The 15,455-nt window shown below is 31.8% G+C and overlaps 1 protein-coding gene across 2 annotated transcripts in view; it reads left to right on the top strand.

Moving 5' to 3' along the window:
• The window catches only part of LOC113395714 (centaurin-gamma-1A), a 231,151-nt gene that overhangs the window by 182,289 nt on the left and 33,407 nt on the right, over positions 1-15,455 (top strand). For both annotated transcript variants that reach the window (XM_064215283.1, XM_064215284.1), the window contains exon 2: positions 14,657-14,803. In XM_064215283.1, the coding sequence (XP_064071353.1) occupies positions 14,657-14,803 (147 nt within the window). The remainder of the gene's footprint in view (positions 1-14,656; positions 14,804-15,455) is intronic.

The following is a 15,455-nucleotide window of genomic DNA, read 5'->3' as shown; positions in this document are numbered from 1 at the left end:
AAATATACCGATAATATTTTAATATCTTTTAAATATGCTTCGTTCACGAAAGCAAAGCTTGACTGACATGTGTCATATCACACAAAATATTCTATTATTAAATTGTCATATTTTGGTTAGCGATGTTTGTCCTTTACCGGTTAAATTAAATAGAATAATATGTTTACATCAAATCAGAATTTTTATGTTATTTTGATGATTCGTCGATTACTTAGTCCAGAAAGGCCTTTGTAAGGCTTGTATCTTATCTATTTAGTTGAATAACCTACTTTTACTTATCTGTAAAACAGAAAACAAAAGAGGTTCGATAACCTCCAATATCTAAGATTATATTTAATTTACTACAATACAATAAGATATTGTGTATGAAATCAAGAACATAAACGTTATGATTGTTCATTTTAGTGATGATTTGCGACAAGATAAAGTAGGATGATTCATTTCTGTATAATATTTTCGTCATCTTTAAAATGAGAATAATTGAATAATATTTAAATATAACGCTAATATTTATAATAAATAAAAGGAAAAATTGAAAAAATTACATGTTATTTATCGATAAGTAAGTCTTAACCACGACGTCACTAATTAAGATTAGGGTTTTGCACACAAAGATTTCGTGATCTATTCGCGAAGGGATCGCACAAAGAACTCAGTGCCAGATGTCTTGCAGGTAAACCAGGGCAGATGTACTTATCTGAGAGACCGGGGCGTATTGTTCGTTTTAATTAAATTACAGCTCTCGACTTGAGGTTTTTATAAACTATCTCTTGGACAATTTTTTTTTTATTTGCAGACTTAATCATTTTTAATGGAAAGGCGTGTAGGGTACTTTATCGTGCCCAATTCTCTTGAATATTATACATAAATATGTTATAGTAGTTTGATAGTCTTAAATTATTTTTTTCAAACGACATTTGTACAATCTCTGATTGTAAAACAAATGGAGCGTGTGGAACATTACAGTGAAGCAATAAAAGCGAATACATAAATAAACGCGAATGCAAATTATCGGTAGTGCGAAACGACGGTCTATTTGTTAATACGTTAAAAAGTGTTGTCACTTTAGTTATTGACGTATTAACAAATGATTAGTTACTACCTACACTGCGGAAACATTGTTTTATTGATTTGGTCGTCTGCGTTTCTGAAATAATTTAAAAAAAAAATCGTCGCTCTTCCATTATTGTTCTCATAATTTCAGAAGTCAGATCTCGTAAATTCAAAGCCGTCAAGGCGTTCCCGCCTGTGTGCGGTGCGTCAAGTTCCACGCCCATTTATGATTTAATTTATATATACCTTTATTATTTATTTGATTCTAAATAAAACGCGTGACTCGAATGAACACACCTCTTATTGACCTTCGTGAGAAAATAAACGAGTGTTTTAGAATCGTGACACAGACTTTAATATTAGTAATGTTTCGCTAAAGTAATTATCATTATACAGCTGTTGTAATTGTTTTTGTTATAAAAAATATATGGATTCGAATTCGTGAATGATTCTACCACAATACATAACAATGTACTCTTAATAAAATTTTGGTCACAACGATCCATCTTAAGCAATTAATAATATTTTAATCCATATTACGAAACGGTTGTGATCGAAAAATATATTGATGTGCACAAGTACTCTCATAGTCTGGTAGGCACGCAATCCGAAATGACGAGAGAGTTCAGACACAACCATTGACCTCACCGTGCTTTTCGAGGCACGTGACCAGGGCTATGTACACATATTATATAAAACAGCCTATGTAAGAAAATATATGTACATTTAATATCAAAATATTCTTCCGTATGTCTTGTTTCTTTTAAATTATTTTACTTTTAAATAAAAATTGAAGTAAATTAAGGAAGGAAGGAATGAATAGTTGAACATTCTACTTTCAAAATTCACTATAGTTGCCTCAAATATTTGCGAAGATTGCGAATCGTGAAGCAATTTCACGCGAAATATTTATCAATACATTTCCTAAAAGTCGACCAGAAAGGGTTGAATAAAAACTACGGCGTGTTTTGCTTGAGATTCCGTGGAGCGTGAAATTACTGTCGGAGCTGCCAAGTATGTAAATTGTAATGAAAATTGTATTTAATTAATTATGTTTGCTTACCTTACGTGTCTAGCTGTATATTGTTATGATAAAGGATACATTTTTAAAGTTATGTAATGTTTGCTATGTATATTTTTATATTGTTCGTGATTTTTTTATATATCATCGAGAAAATTATCTGATGGTGGCTGGTCACTACTGCCCAGAGACTTTGGCACTGTTAGAAATATAGGTAACATTTCATATATTTTCATTCATAACTCAGATGTTATATCCCTTGTGCCTATGACTCCACTGGCTCACTCGCCCTTTAATCCAGAACGCAGCAATATAGAGCATCATTCATTGGTGCTAGAAGTAGTGATGAGCGATGACCAAAAAGTTATCTAGTAAAATGTTGACAATGTTTAATGCTTAATGTCAAATTAAGAACATAATTATTTTGTACTTGTTTCCGCCCGCAACTTCGCCCTCCTTTAAGGAGGAGGATTTTAGATATAAAAATGTATGTGTATGCTTTAGGGTTCAAGCTTGCGTCATACCAAATTTCGTCAAATTCGGTTCAGTGATTTAGCTGTGAAAGCGTAACAGACAGAGCTACTTTCGCATTTATAATCTATATATAAAAGCAAAATACCACTCACTGATTACTATACTATAAAACCTACAAACTTGTAATTTTGCTGGTATCTTATGGGATGTTGACATCCGCTAAGAACGGATTTTACGGAACTCCATCCCTAGAGAAGTTTGTATTTTATAAATTTCGCGCGGGTAAAGCCGCATTTTCAGCTAGTATTAGTATACAAGTTTGGATTAGTAGTATTGGATCGAAGGCAACCCTAATTATAGGAGATTTAGTAAAAAAAAATAGAGCTTGTCTAATTCTGTTTTCGATACAATTAATATACTGTAACAAGCCAAAATAGAGTAAGTAACAAAGTCTGATTACAAGTGACTAGTGTATTTGATTGACCGCAAACCACAAATATCTTGTTGGAATATTACCTTTAATTAGATTTAATGTATGATTAATATAAAAATTAATTAAATTTTGGATTTCTCCTTACTTATTTCGAACTTAAACATCAAATGTTTAAACTTTAATAGACTTATTAGTGGAATATTTACACTTCTCTCGTTACATACCGAAACTTAAACAAATTTCCACATTACTCTAGAGATTTAGCGAGTCTAACTTAGCCGTAACTTGAGCTGAACTTATTATGTGTAATTAAGGCGTAACGTCGTTGGAATACCGGCCGAATAAACTGAGATAGCTTCTATTTAAAATATGCTGACGAATAGTACGCTCTGCTTCGGTATTTCGCAAGTTAAATACTTTAATAGTACAATTTATAAATGGTCATTAAATTAACACAGGATATCTTACCTTACGTGGAAGTATCTTTTTTAAAGCAACGACTGATCGCATAATTACTAATATTTCTATTCAGTTAAAAGTACAGCTTGCTTCAGAAAGCTAACGATAAGAGCCTGCTGGCTTAGTATTGAACCTGCTAATCTCCCATCGCTAGATAGGGAACTTATACCGTTGAGCTAGTGATGCTTATTACATTATGAGTCGGTGTTAAACGATGAAGAATAATTGCATAAAATACACGGTACGTTTTGTATATTCTAAACAAGTATCAACTGTTCTGCTAAATTACTGTACTGTAGTTGAAAAACGTGCTTGAACGGTATTTCAAGTAAGTCTACCAGTTATAAGGGGATTGTTATCTTTTTAGTTGTTCTTAGAAACAAAAATACAAAACGTTCTCAACATAAAATAAACGTTAGAATACTGTATTAAATACGTAATGTTTGTATCCAGTGGATTATTTCGTTCAATTACAGTTTCGTGATAACAATGCAAATAATTTTCTATTTAACAATACAAATGACGAATATGACTGAAAATGCTATATACATATCTAGATATATACCTTTCTGAACTTAAATAGAGGTCGTAGATTGTTTAGTAAGAATTATTTTTTAATAATTAATAGAACTCGTAATATTATTCAAAGAGTATTGTTCCTTATATATATACATAACGATCAGACGATACTAGTATTTATGATAACATCAATATTTGTCACGTACACCCTAAGATATAATATTTATTATCATTCAAAATTTATCGTTTATAATTAACCTATTTCCTTAATCTATATTTAAAACGGGTTTAATACGGTAAAATAATTATCCAATTTGTCCCAAGAGTATACAGTCTCGATATAATTACAATGATGGCGCCAGGCAGCAAATTTCTCGAGTCACTTACCCCCACGTATAAATACTGCGAATTTATAGTTATATACCCGTATAAATCTTAGACTTTAATTAAATTTAATCGTGCAAATAAGGCGTTAATATGTCAGTAATATTGGTTTCTTATCAATTTTAAATTAACAAAATTTAATTATTTAGAATTAAACGTATCTAATAAAGGCAGGTACGTGCCCTAAAGGTGTAATATATTCAAGTTATTTTTTTAATGTAATGTTTGACACAATTCATTAAAACAGAATCAGTTGCATTGCATCAATCACAATACGTATGAAATTAATTATATTTGTATAATTTAATAGAGCTTAACGATTATTCTTTGAAAAAGAAAAGGCGAATCACAGTATTATTAGATAAATCTGTCCTAAATAAAAATAATCAAATTATGTTTATTAATAAGATTTGTCCAATAAATTAGGAACATTTAATTTAGCATCGTAATAACCGTTAAACACACGTTTATATAACATTCAATTACGCAATAAAAATAGATCTTATGGTGAACGTGAAGGAAACCAGGATAAATATTTTTTTCCGAGTCTTTACCCTTTACGCCCGGAAGGACGTCGGGTGGCGTGAAATGGACCTATTATCCTCTTTCCGATTCCGCACCCTAATCCGGTGTTATGAGGCTTCCGAGGTCAAGCCAAGCGTTTATATTCAAAGTGGAATAAAAAGGCAATTTCAGGATGCCATCTTCACGCGAACACTTTGGTATCACTGCGCGCATCTGCCAGATAACTTCATACTTCGTACTTAGTTTTGAAATGCCTAACTTTATTAAATCTGTGTTATATTTCATAATAAACTTATTTATTGTGACCAAGCGATAACGCATTATTAAGATTGTACCGTATTATTTATATGTAATAATTCGTATTTGTGTTTCATGAAACATTATAAAACAAACAATTTATTTGTAAGAAATTGTTTGGCTGTTTATTTTACTCCGGAAGCAGTTATAATCATAGTATCTACTGTTTTAAGCCGAGATGGGGCATCTTAATTGATGATTGCGGGTTCAAGTCCGAGCAAGAACCACTGAATTTTTATGTCTAATTTCAATGAAATTCCGTCACATTTGTATCCACCAACCTGCAGCAGCGAGGAATATGCTCCAAACCTTCGCCTCAAAAGAGAAAAGAAGGCTGTTACTACTGTTTCGGAGTGTGAATTCTACCGAGATTAAACAACAATTAATTCAGTAGTTACTCTTTTTAACAAATAAAATTACAAAGTTAAATCAATAGAATACATTTTAATTTTGTATATGCTTGTAAATCAACAAATACTGTACTATGTACCTATAGAGTGATTATAAATGTTAAAACTATACACAATTATAAGCATATTTATTAAACGAATGATTGACAATAAAGCTATTCTTAGATATTAATCATTCAGCAAGCATCGACTGGTAAATGAAACGATGTTTGACGTAACGCTTTGTTTAAACTTGGACAGTTGTTCAAATAATTTGTCTTCGTATCGCCCGTAACTTAAGCAGATGACAGCACAATGAGAAGCGGTTTCCTTTCGCGTCCATTAATGAAGTCGATAGCCGTGTCAGTTCATTGCGATATTTTGTCTTTTAACTTAAATTCAAATAATAAATCATATACATCAATCGGACCATCGAAAAGATCACAGTGTGGATCCACTTTAAGAACAACAATAGGTTACTGTGTTAAAATATTTTATAGAATACTAGGCTGTATTGTATTCGTATAGAGTATCAATTTGTATAAAGTTTTTGGCAAATCTTTTTCTTTTGTGCGTGGTCCTAAGAGTGGACTATTTCCTACAAATAGGAGGCAGATGTGTCTCGTGCTCTATTTTAGAAAACCATTGATGTCACACGGCTCTGATCAAACAGAGAGGTTGTGTCAGATTTATGTGTATAAATGGCATTATTTGTACCCTGAGGTAGCGTCAATCTTCAATAATATTGTTTAGATGTTACACAAAAACAGTATTCAAATATAGAACGGTCAGCTAAAGAAATTTAAATTTAGAAGTCTCTTGAATTTATTTTCTATAGGAAGCTGTTCCGTTAATTGTTTTTGTGAAATTTATTTTAGAAATCTGTTCGTAAACTGTTATTTTTTTTTTTTATTGAAAAAAGAAATCAAATCATTTTAACTTTGTATCTATAAACAGTAAGATAATCTCTATTAATCTATACTAATATTAATAATATAAATAGCTCTGTCTGTATGTATGTTGCTCTTTCATGGGCAAACCACTGAACCGAATTTGATAATTTTTTTTATGAAGCAAGCTTTATCACCAACGAAGGACATAGGTTTTTTATGCCTATTATTTAGTGAAGCCGCGCGCCACAATTAGTATTGAAAATAAAATCAACTTTATTGTTATAGCATCTGTATAGTTTGGCAATGACTATCATGGAACCACAGATTATGGTACAGATTTTAAAGTAAGATTATTTGCTTGTTATAATAGTAAACTTTCAAGGTCAAATTTGAGAGCAGCGTTCGGAGTGTAAAGTTTGAGTGAAACATTTCTGTCGCCATTAATGTTGAATTCTCTTATCTGTTGAGTACTTTCAATAAATCTTATCAAGATTATTTGAAAGTTATCTTTTTCTCACTGCGTAACTTATCTTTATTTTTATATTTCTTGTAAATATTTATATCTTTAACAGGTTGTGTAAATAGCCCATAAATGATAATAAGTTTCACTCTTTGTTAAGTGCCAAACCACATATAAATAGAGTACTTAGCTAATTACTATTTAATTATATTCATACTTATGTATTATATTATTTTTGTAATATTTCCTTTGTGCGCTAATAAATTATTATTAATATAATATAATTATTAAATATCTGAAAACTGTTGTATAAACTGTATAGGTACTCTCATAAAACTGGTATTTTTATAAGTAGACTCTATTAAAACCAATCAAATGTATACTTTATAAAAGCACTAATAGATATTACAAGATAAATAAAATTTAAAGCTACCACCGGTTCAGAATGAAGATTCCACCGAGGCGAACTGGCGAGAAACTCAACGTCAAAAGGAATCTGCACTAATGGGCCTATTATATCATAACTTGTATTATAAAAGATTTGATTGCTAAAATGATAAGACATCCAGTTATCAACTCGTTCAAAATTCACATAAAAGAAAATCCCCTCCACATAAACATTGTTCTTACGTTTACATTGATTGTAATCATATACTCACTAAAAGCTTTCAAAGTGTAGTGTAATATTATCTGAATTCATTCTCATAGGCGTCTCGAAGGTCCGATCACTTAAGTGACTTGAGACTGTTATATTATCATTGAGTTGCGAATAATAAGACATACAGAGCAATATATTTATTTACATAATAATTGTTACGAATAAATAAAAAAATAGTTATTGAATTAATAATTACTAATAATTGGTGTAAATCACAGATTTAGATTTTGCGGGATACCGCATGTATTGAATAGGATCAAAACCGAGGGTGTCATCTTTTTTATACCTACGATGACGTCACCTTAAACTTAATAATATATTACAGATGTTTTCAACAACAAAATTATTTAATATATTAACTCATCAACTCAATTTTTATACCCTAGAAGAGTTTTGACTGTTTATAACGGCACAATTACACAATCAAACGAATTCTATGGCTGAGCGCTGCGAACATTTTGCATTCAAACTCATGAATGATTAATTCGATAAAAACATGTATGTAACAATAATTGTAGATACATTTCTACTCTTCAACGTTTTATTATAAATTCAAATGATATTAAAAAGCATACGAAGCGAGATATTTATGAAAGAACAAATGTTGAACCAATTGACCTTCAATATTTTACGGACACGAGATTTTATGAGATTTGAGTCAACTTATAAAATGAAAAATTTAGCTTTATAACATCTTTCATTCCGAGTTAATCTTATCGATATTTTTATTATTATTTTCGCTCGTACGTAAGTATTCACTTGCATTCAGACACTGTCGTAGCGTCTGCTTCGCTTCTTAGTATCGGAGCATGAAGCTGAATAGCTCGTTCTCAGTAAACGGCCTATCTATCGCAATAAGGATTATTCAAATCGTCCATGTAGTTCCTGAGCTTAGCGCGTTCAACCATACAAGCTCTCCCACTTTATGATATAAATATAGATTATACTAGTAAAACCGGCAATCCTCTTATCTGTATATCCCAATTGTCGTGAAGAAGATGTGCCGCAGTGCCATCTAGCGAGTTTGCAACAATGTCCTAAATACCGACGATGACGTCACCTTAATATATAGTGCTCCACCTTTAATGGTCATCGGTCGATACATGACATATTAAATATTCTTTTTACATTAACAGCCTGTAAATTTCCTACTGCTAGGCTAAGCCCTCTCCCTTTGAGGAGAAGGTTTGGAGCATATTCCACCACGCTGCTCCATTGCGGGTTGGTGGAATACATATGTGGCAGAATTTCGTTGAAATTAGATACATGCAGGTTTCCTCACGATGTTTTCCTTCATCGCCGATCACGAGATGAATTATAAACACAAATTAAGCACATGAGAATTCAGTGGTACTTGCCCTTCGTTTGAACCCGAAATCATCGGTTAAGATGCACGCGTTCTAACCACTGGGCCGTCCCAGCTCTCATGACATATTAAGTTGCTAAATTACTGTCGAAACCTTTTTTTTTATTCGGTTCAAAATAAAAAATTACATAGTTTTTAATAATTATTACAATCAGTATTTCTAGACAGTTCAAAAGATTTGCTAATTTATCAGTTAAAAGTTCGAACAATACTTGACCTCGTGTGACAATGAACGGCCTCGTGAAGACCTTACCAAAACCTATTTATTTCAATGCCGGGATCACGGAGCGTATAATCGATGATATGCTCATTGTTTTGTATATAATGGGAAATATCTTGACATTTAGTTTAGGATCTTAAACGAGGAACGCCTGTTCTAATCCAGCCCAGCAACACAGTTTTTACGTACATAAATTATGCTTATATTATATTTATATATATATATATATACTTTGTCTTGCCTTTCAATATCCTTTAAAATGTTTTTTATTAATTTTGATATTATGTGGTCACCTCTGCCGACCTCTAACGATCCCATACATCCCCAACACGACTCCAACCTTGGAAACTAAAATGCTGTCCCTTGTGTCTTTAAATATCCGAAGTTTAAACTTATAAGCATTTCAATGTATCAAGGAATATTTAGTTACTGGCAAATACTTGTTATATACATAAGCAAGTCAAATATCAACTATAAACTTATATATGTATATCATTACAATAAAGAGTATAAGTTATGTTAATGGGGTGTTATTCAATTATAAACCTTACTGGTTGAGTAATAAAAGCGAATACGAACAGAGTAATATTAACATAATGGAGTATGCCCTCATTAAATGTTATGCATGCTGTTGATGTGCTGAAATGGTTTGCGAATGCACTAATGAGTAATTTCGCGCCTAAACGAGTGCTCCTCTCAAGAGAGTGCACCATAATGGCAACATCGCTACTAATTTAAACTTGTTCCAGATTATACTGTGTATTACGAATAATTAATTCGTTGAATTTAAATATATTTTAATAGTTTTAGCTTAAGTTTATTTATTTGAGAAACAAACAGTTACACAATTCCTACGTAAATAGGCCATATAAAAATACACAAACCAATAAAGTTGTTACAGAAATATTTAATACAATAATTAATACATATTATAAAGTCCCTTTTCAATTTATTTTTATTAAAATATAAGCCGAGTTAATCTACACTATTATTGTAAATGCGAAAGTAACTCTGTATGTTGCTCTATCACGGCCTAGCCACTGAGTATAGAGCAAGCTTGAACTCCAAGGTAGGTTTGTTACTTTGTTTACGCCTAAACCCTTATACGCGAGCGGAGCCGCGGACGACAACAAGTTAGATGTATTTGTACTATTCTATATATAATATATAAAGACCGATGTAGTTTATTATAGGGCATAGACTATTTATAAAACTACGATAAACCTAATTCTAGTTAGCTAACCGAGTCATACTCGCATTAGATCAGAACGGCTCTAGCGATCGTAAGAAAACCATTTATAAATAACTGTCTTAAATTATAAATATTATATATACAGTAATAGGTAACAAATTTATTAAGATTATCATCAAAATATTCAGAAATTTGCTTCGACCTTATTTTTAATTGAATTCAAATATATATTTTTATAAAATGATAACATACTAGTTGTTATAATAATCGCTCGCGTTTTAGGGCTTGGTCGTTAGGCGTTAGACATAATAGAACCTATGACCTCTCTTGGGGTTCAAACTTCCTTCATACGAAATTTCATCAAATTCATTTCAGTGAATTGTTCGTGATAGAATTACAGACAGACAGAGTTACTGTCACGTTTATAATATAATTATAGATTATAAAATAAACCTAACCAACCCGTCATTACAACGATAATTTTGTTTACATATCATTACACGAAGTTCCCGCATTAAATTAATTTTATTGCCAGCTAATAAATCACCGGGTCTAAAGGACCCTACGATGAAACCTGCGGGAAGTCACATTAAACATTCATATACCAAATTTAACCCGCCCATTACTACTCGATGGGATTTTTATGATCGTAAATGTGTGAAATGATTTTTTTATAATGTAGGTACTTCGTGTGGTAACAGGGTTGTCACAACTTTTTCATTTATACGTTTGTCTGAATGCGTATTCGAAGTAATTGCAATGGAGAAATATTGTTTTGTCAACCCTATTATGTAAAAGTTTAAAATCTTTCATTATGTCCGAAGGTATATTTCGTGTTATAACATTTAATTAAACTAATTTATATATATAATCAACGTGCAGTGTAAAACAGCACCTACAACAATATTTGAAATTAATTTTATTGTTTTTTTTTTTAAATATAATTAATGATTAATTTGAAATTTATACCTACTTAACATATCATTAGTTACTTATTATTGATATGTTGTTAATTAATATGTAATATATTAATAATATTTATAATTCTAGTAATCCTCTTCCTCCTTAAGGAGAAGGAGGCTAAGCCTAACATTAATTCATCAATGGTAGTGGTATTCAAAAAACGTCTCATCGGAATATTGTTCACTTGAAACAGAAGCGAGTTCGATGCCGTTCGATTGTTTCAGAATTCAGGGGAATACATTTGTTATAAAACTGTTTCACAATAACCCTGAAACGCAGCATGTAATAATCCAGGGCAGCAATTCTACCAAAAAATCGACAGTTTATCGCAATCGAATCGAAATATAATCGTTGCCGTTCAGCCATTTTCCTTTCCAAATATTCAATGTAAGTGGAATTATTCCTAAGTTATGATTAAGCTGAGGTTAAATTATGTGAGGCATGGAATCGGGGACCGTTATAAGTTAGTAGAATCTGTCCCCAGTATGATATGTATTACCGGCAATATAAATTAATTGAATATCTTATTTATCACGAGTTTCTGAAACGCTGATCAATATCCGATTAACTAATTATATATATTTTGATCTGACCGCTCTTTGGTCGCTTAATATAATAATATAATAGTTTCGCTTACCATCTAAGGTTAGGGTTCCATAGCATATCGCTCACAGTCTAGATTCGGCTAGAATATTTTCAGTTTCTCAACCTGTCACCCTGAACCTCAACTAGTTGGGCCCCGGATTTAATTATCCGTCTGCTACTTATATATATATATATATATATATATTTATTTATTTGTAATGAGTATGTATGTTTGTATATCTTTATGTTTTTCATCTTTAGTTTATTATTCTATGTTTTTAATGTTGTTTGTATTAATTTTGCTTAGGAAAGTTAATGGAACATGAAGATTATTTTAGGCTTTTTTAAATGTTTAGTATATTTAAAGATGGAATATATACGCAGTTCTAAAGTTAATTACTGTTATTGTAGTTTGTAATTATATCTTAGAATATTTGACTGAAATGAAATGTTTTGTGACGGTGGCGTTTACTCTTATTGTGACAAAAAAAATATTTAAATTTTGTAAAATAAAGTGGATCCATCCAACTGTGTATCCTATTTGATATTCCTTGAATAAGAACACGCTTTTTATCAACGTGTATTATTAAGGTTTTCATGTTGACACATGGAAGTGTCAAACGCATTAACCTCATTAGATGTTAAATAGGATAAGAAAACTTCTATAACGATACTTGATCCACATCAGACGGTTATGTTAATAATGTCCTCTGGTAGATTACGGTTTCTGTGAACATTCTCAACGGATACGTGTGTGTATAATGCACACACATGTTCAAACACAGGTGCACTCTGTTGTTATATATATTATATCATATTAATAATTGTCTATTATCTTAATATCTTTGATTAGTCTCTACGAATATAATACAGAAGTAAAATTCGTTTGTTTGTATGTAGACGATAATCCACGTAACTACTGATCCAATTTCAATATATTTTTCTCTGATAGAAAGCTGCATCATTCCTGAATTCTATATGCTATAAATTATATTTATATCATATAATTTTCTTTATTAATAAATTAAACCCGTGCGAAGCCGGGACGGTTCGCTAGTATTAAATAATCTGACTGTACGTCAGAAGGCTATGTATGAGTTGGGTCTACGCCCTTACAGCGAATTAATCCAGATGTATAGAGTATACGAGACTAGAGATTTAATGTACTCGTATCTTCACTTCCCATAATCCCATGAGACGTCGATCTGACGTGATCGGATATCTCAGCCGCAGGACTGTCGATAGCGTCATGTGTGTGACAAGGAAGTGTAACTCCGCGACTTCCGATCTCCAGACTGCGGTTAAGAACTTCTCGAGGAAACAAAACAGTAGGTAATATTTAATCTCAGGATGTTTACCATTATAAGGTAGCCATTAAAACGGGTTAGTTGTTTTCTATCTGCTTCATATAAACTATGTATATTTTTATTATCGTAAATTAACAGCCTGTAAATTTACCACTGCTGGGCTAAGACCTCCTATCCCTTCGAGGAGAAGATTTGGAGCATATTCCACCACGCTGCTCCAATGCGGGTTGGTGGAATACACGTGTGGCAGAATTTCATTGAAATCAGACACAAATTACCTACGCACATGAAAATTCAGTGGTGTTTGCCTGGGCTTGAACCCGAAATCACCGGTTAAGATGAACGCGTTCTAACCACTGGGCTATCTCGGCTCAACTGTATATTATGGATTAGCAATAATTTGAGTTTTCTTGTAGTCCTCACCCCTGTGGCGCCATCTGTACTAAATTTTTAGTACTTTTTTTGACAACCTGCAATACCCGAGCGTTCCATTATCATTTACTTTGGAGAAGCCATTTTCTGTTGATATTTTAATTTGATATGAAATTTATATTAGGGTAGGGTGTTGCTAATCTAATTCGTACAAAACCTTCGTACAATTATGATAAAACTTCACTTGTTTGGTTTAATCATCATTTTTTTGTGTGAGTCTTTATATGTGTGCGCGTGAGAGTGTGTGATTTCTCTATTTTCTTGGAGGATTTCTAACAATCGCCAATTAAACTTCGGTATCGTTCGTCCGTCTCGCTAGAAAACATATCGTTTTGATTGACGTTTCACGTATGATTGCGCCTGCGAAAATTACGCAATATTTTATATTTACCGAATTAAAGATATGACAAAATATTTATTTCTCCTTTGTTTCATTTTTATTAATGAAAGTTCTTATTTTACGAGATTAAAGTCATTCCCTAATTAATCTAAAATAATTTAATTCTATATTTTGAATGCCTATTGAGAAACTTGTGCCATTTTACGAAATTCCAAGCAAGTTAAGAAGTAGTTAGTAAAATTGTTTTAATATTTTTTCTACTGTTGTTAGTAGTAGATTATAATAACTGCCAAGTAACCCGTTATTTCTTTCGTGTAATTACAATTCTTTAATTATATCGTTACGTGTGTAATGATCGGATAAGCGGTGTTACGGACAAGTTTTTTTTTAATGATGCTCCGTAAATGTTTGGCATGAAACCTGTTTTATACGGTATTAAACAAATGAATTATATAAATATGACGTGTTATACACTAGTGCGGATAACTGAGGATTAAATCTGGTTGTTTATCTAATGAACAGATCATTCCGATTTTCTTTAAGTAAATAAATACAAATGTAGTAGGTCAGTAATTTACACGTACAACAAAATAATAAATAAAGATGTATTTTAGATACTTTTGCTAGAAAGTAAAAAGTGCCTTTGTCATTATGCATAAAATATCAGTTTATATTTTTCATTTCAGATTCATTCGTAAACAGTCAAGAATGGACGGCGTCACGCGGAGTTACCGAGTTGCGTGTAGGAGTCCTAGGCTCCCCGGACAGTGGCAAATCAGCCTTGGTCCACAGATATCTAACGGGGGCGTACATGCAAGAAGAAAGCCCTGAAGGTATAAACCACAATCTATCTTAAAAATGTTTCATGTTACAACAATCATACAACGCCATCTAGTGATAACATTGATAACTAACAAAATAACGCCATCTAGCGGAGCAAGGCTGTAAGTAGATTGCTTTCGATTCTAGCGCCATCTGCTATTGAGTTACGGCTTTATCGTGCAATGTCGTGCGGTGATCATAGATGGCAATACCGGTTTTTAATTTAATGAAAAACAGCAGTTCGCTGAACTTCGTAAGCTACCCTTGAGAGTAGTATAATCTGATAAGTGATAACGTTTCGAAAAAAAGAAATTAATAGAAATGGATTTTTAACGAATAAAAATCGTGAATTTCGCTGAAGTAAATATCCTATTTATTTTGTAATTGAAATACATTATACAGTTTATATGTATATCCAAAGCTAATTTAGAAAACATTCATTAATAACAAGAATTAAACATGCCGAAACATTTATTAAAATACTATCTATTATTGATACGAAGTATTAAGAATGAAATAATACCTACGTTATTAATTCATCTCATAACGAGGTAAGTATTTGTTTGTTTGTATGTCCCTTACATACTTACATACGTAATCTACGAAGTAATGATCCAATTCTAAAGATTGTTTCTCTATTAGAAATCTACATTACGCCTGAGT

The sequence above is a fragment of the Vanessa tameamea genome, chromosome 7, assembly GCF_037043105.1.
Source record: "Vanessa tameamea isolate UH-Manoa-2023 chromosome 7, ilVanTame1 primary haplotype, whole genome shotgun sequence".
Lineage (NCBI taxonomy): Eukaryota > Metazoa > Arthropoda > Insecta > Lepidoptera > Nymphalidae > Vanessa > Vanessa tameamea.
This window is presented reverse-complemented; position numbering and strand designations above follow the sequence as displayed.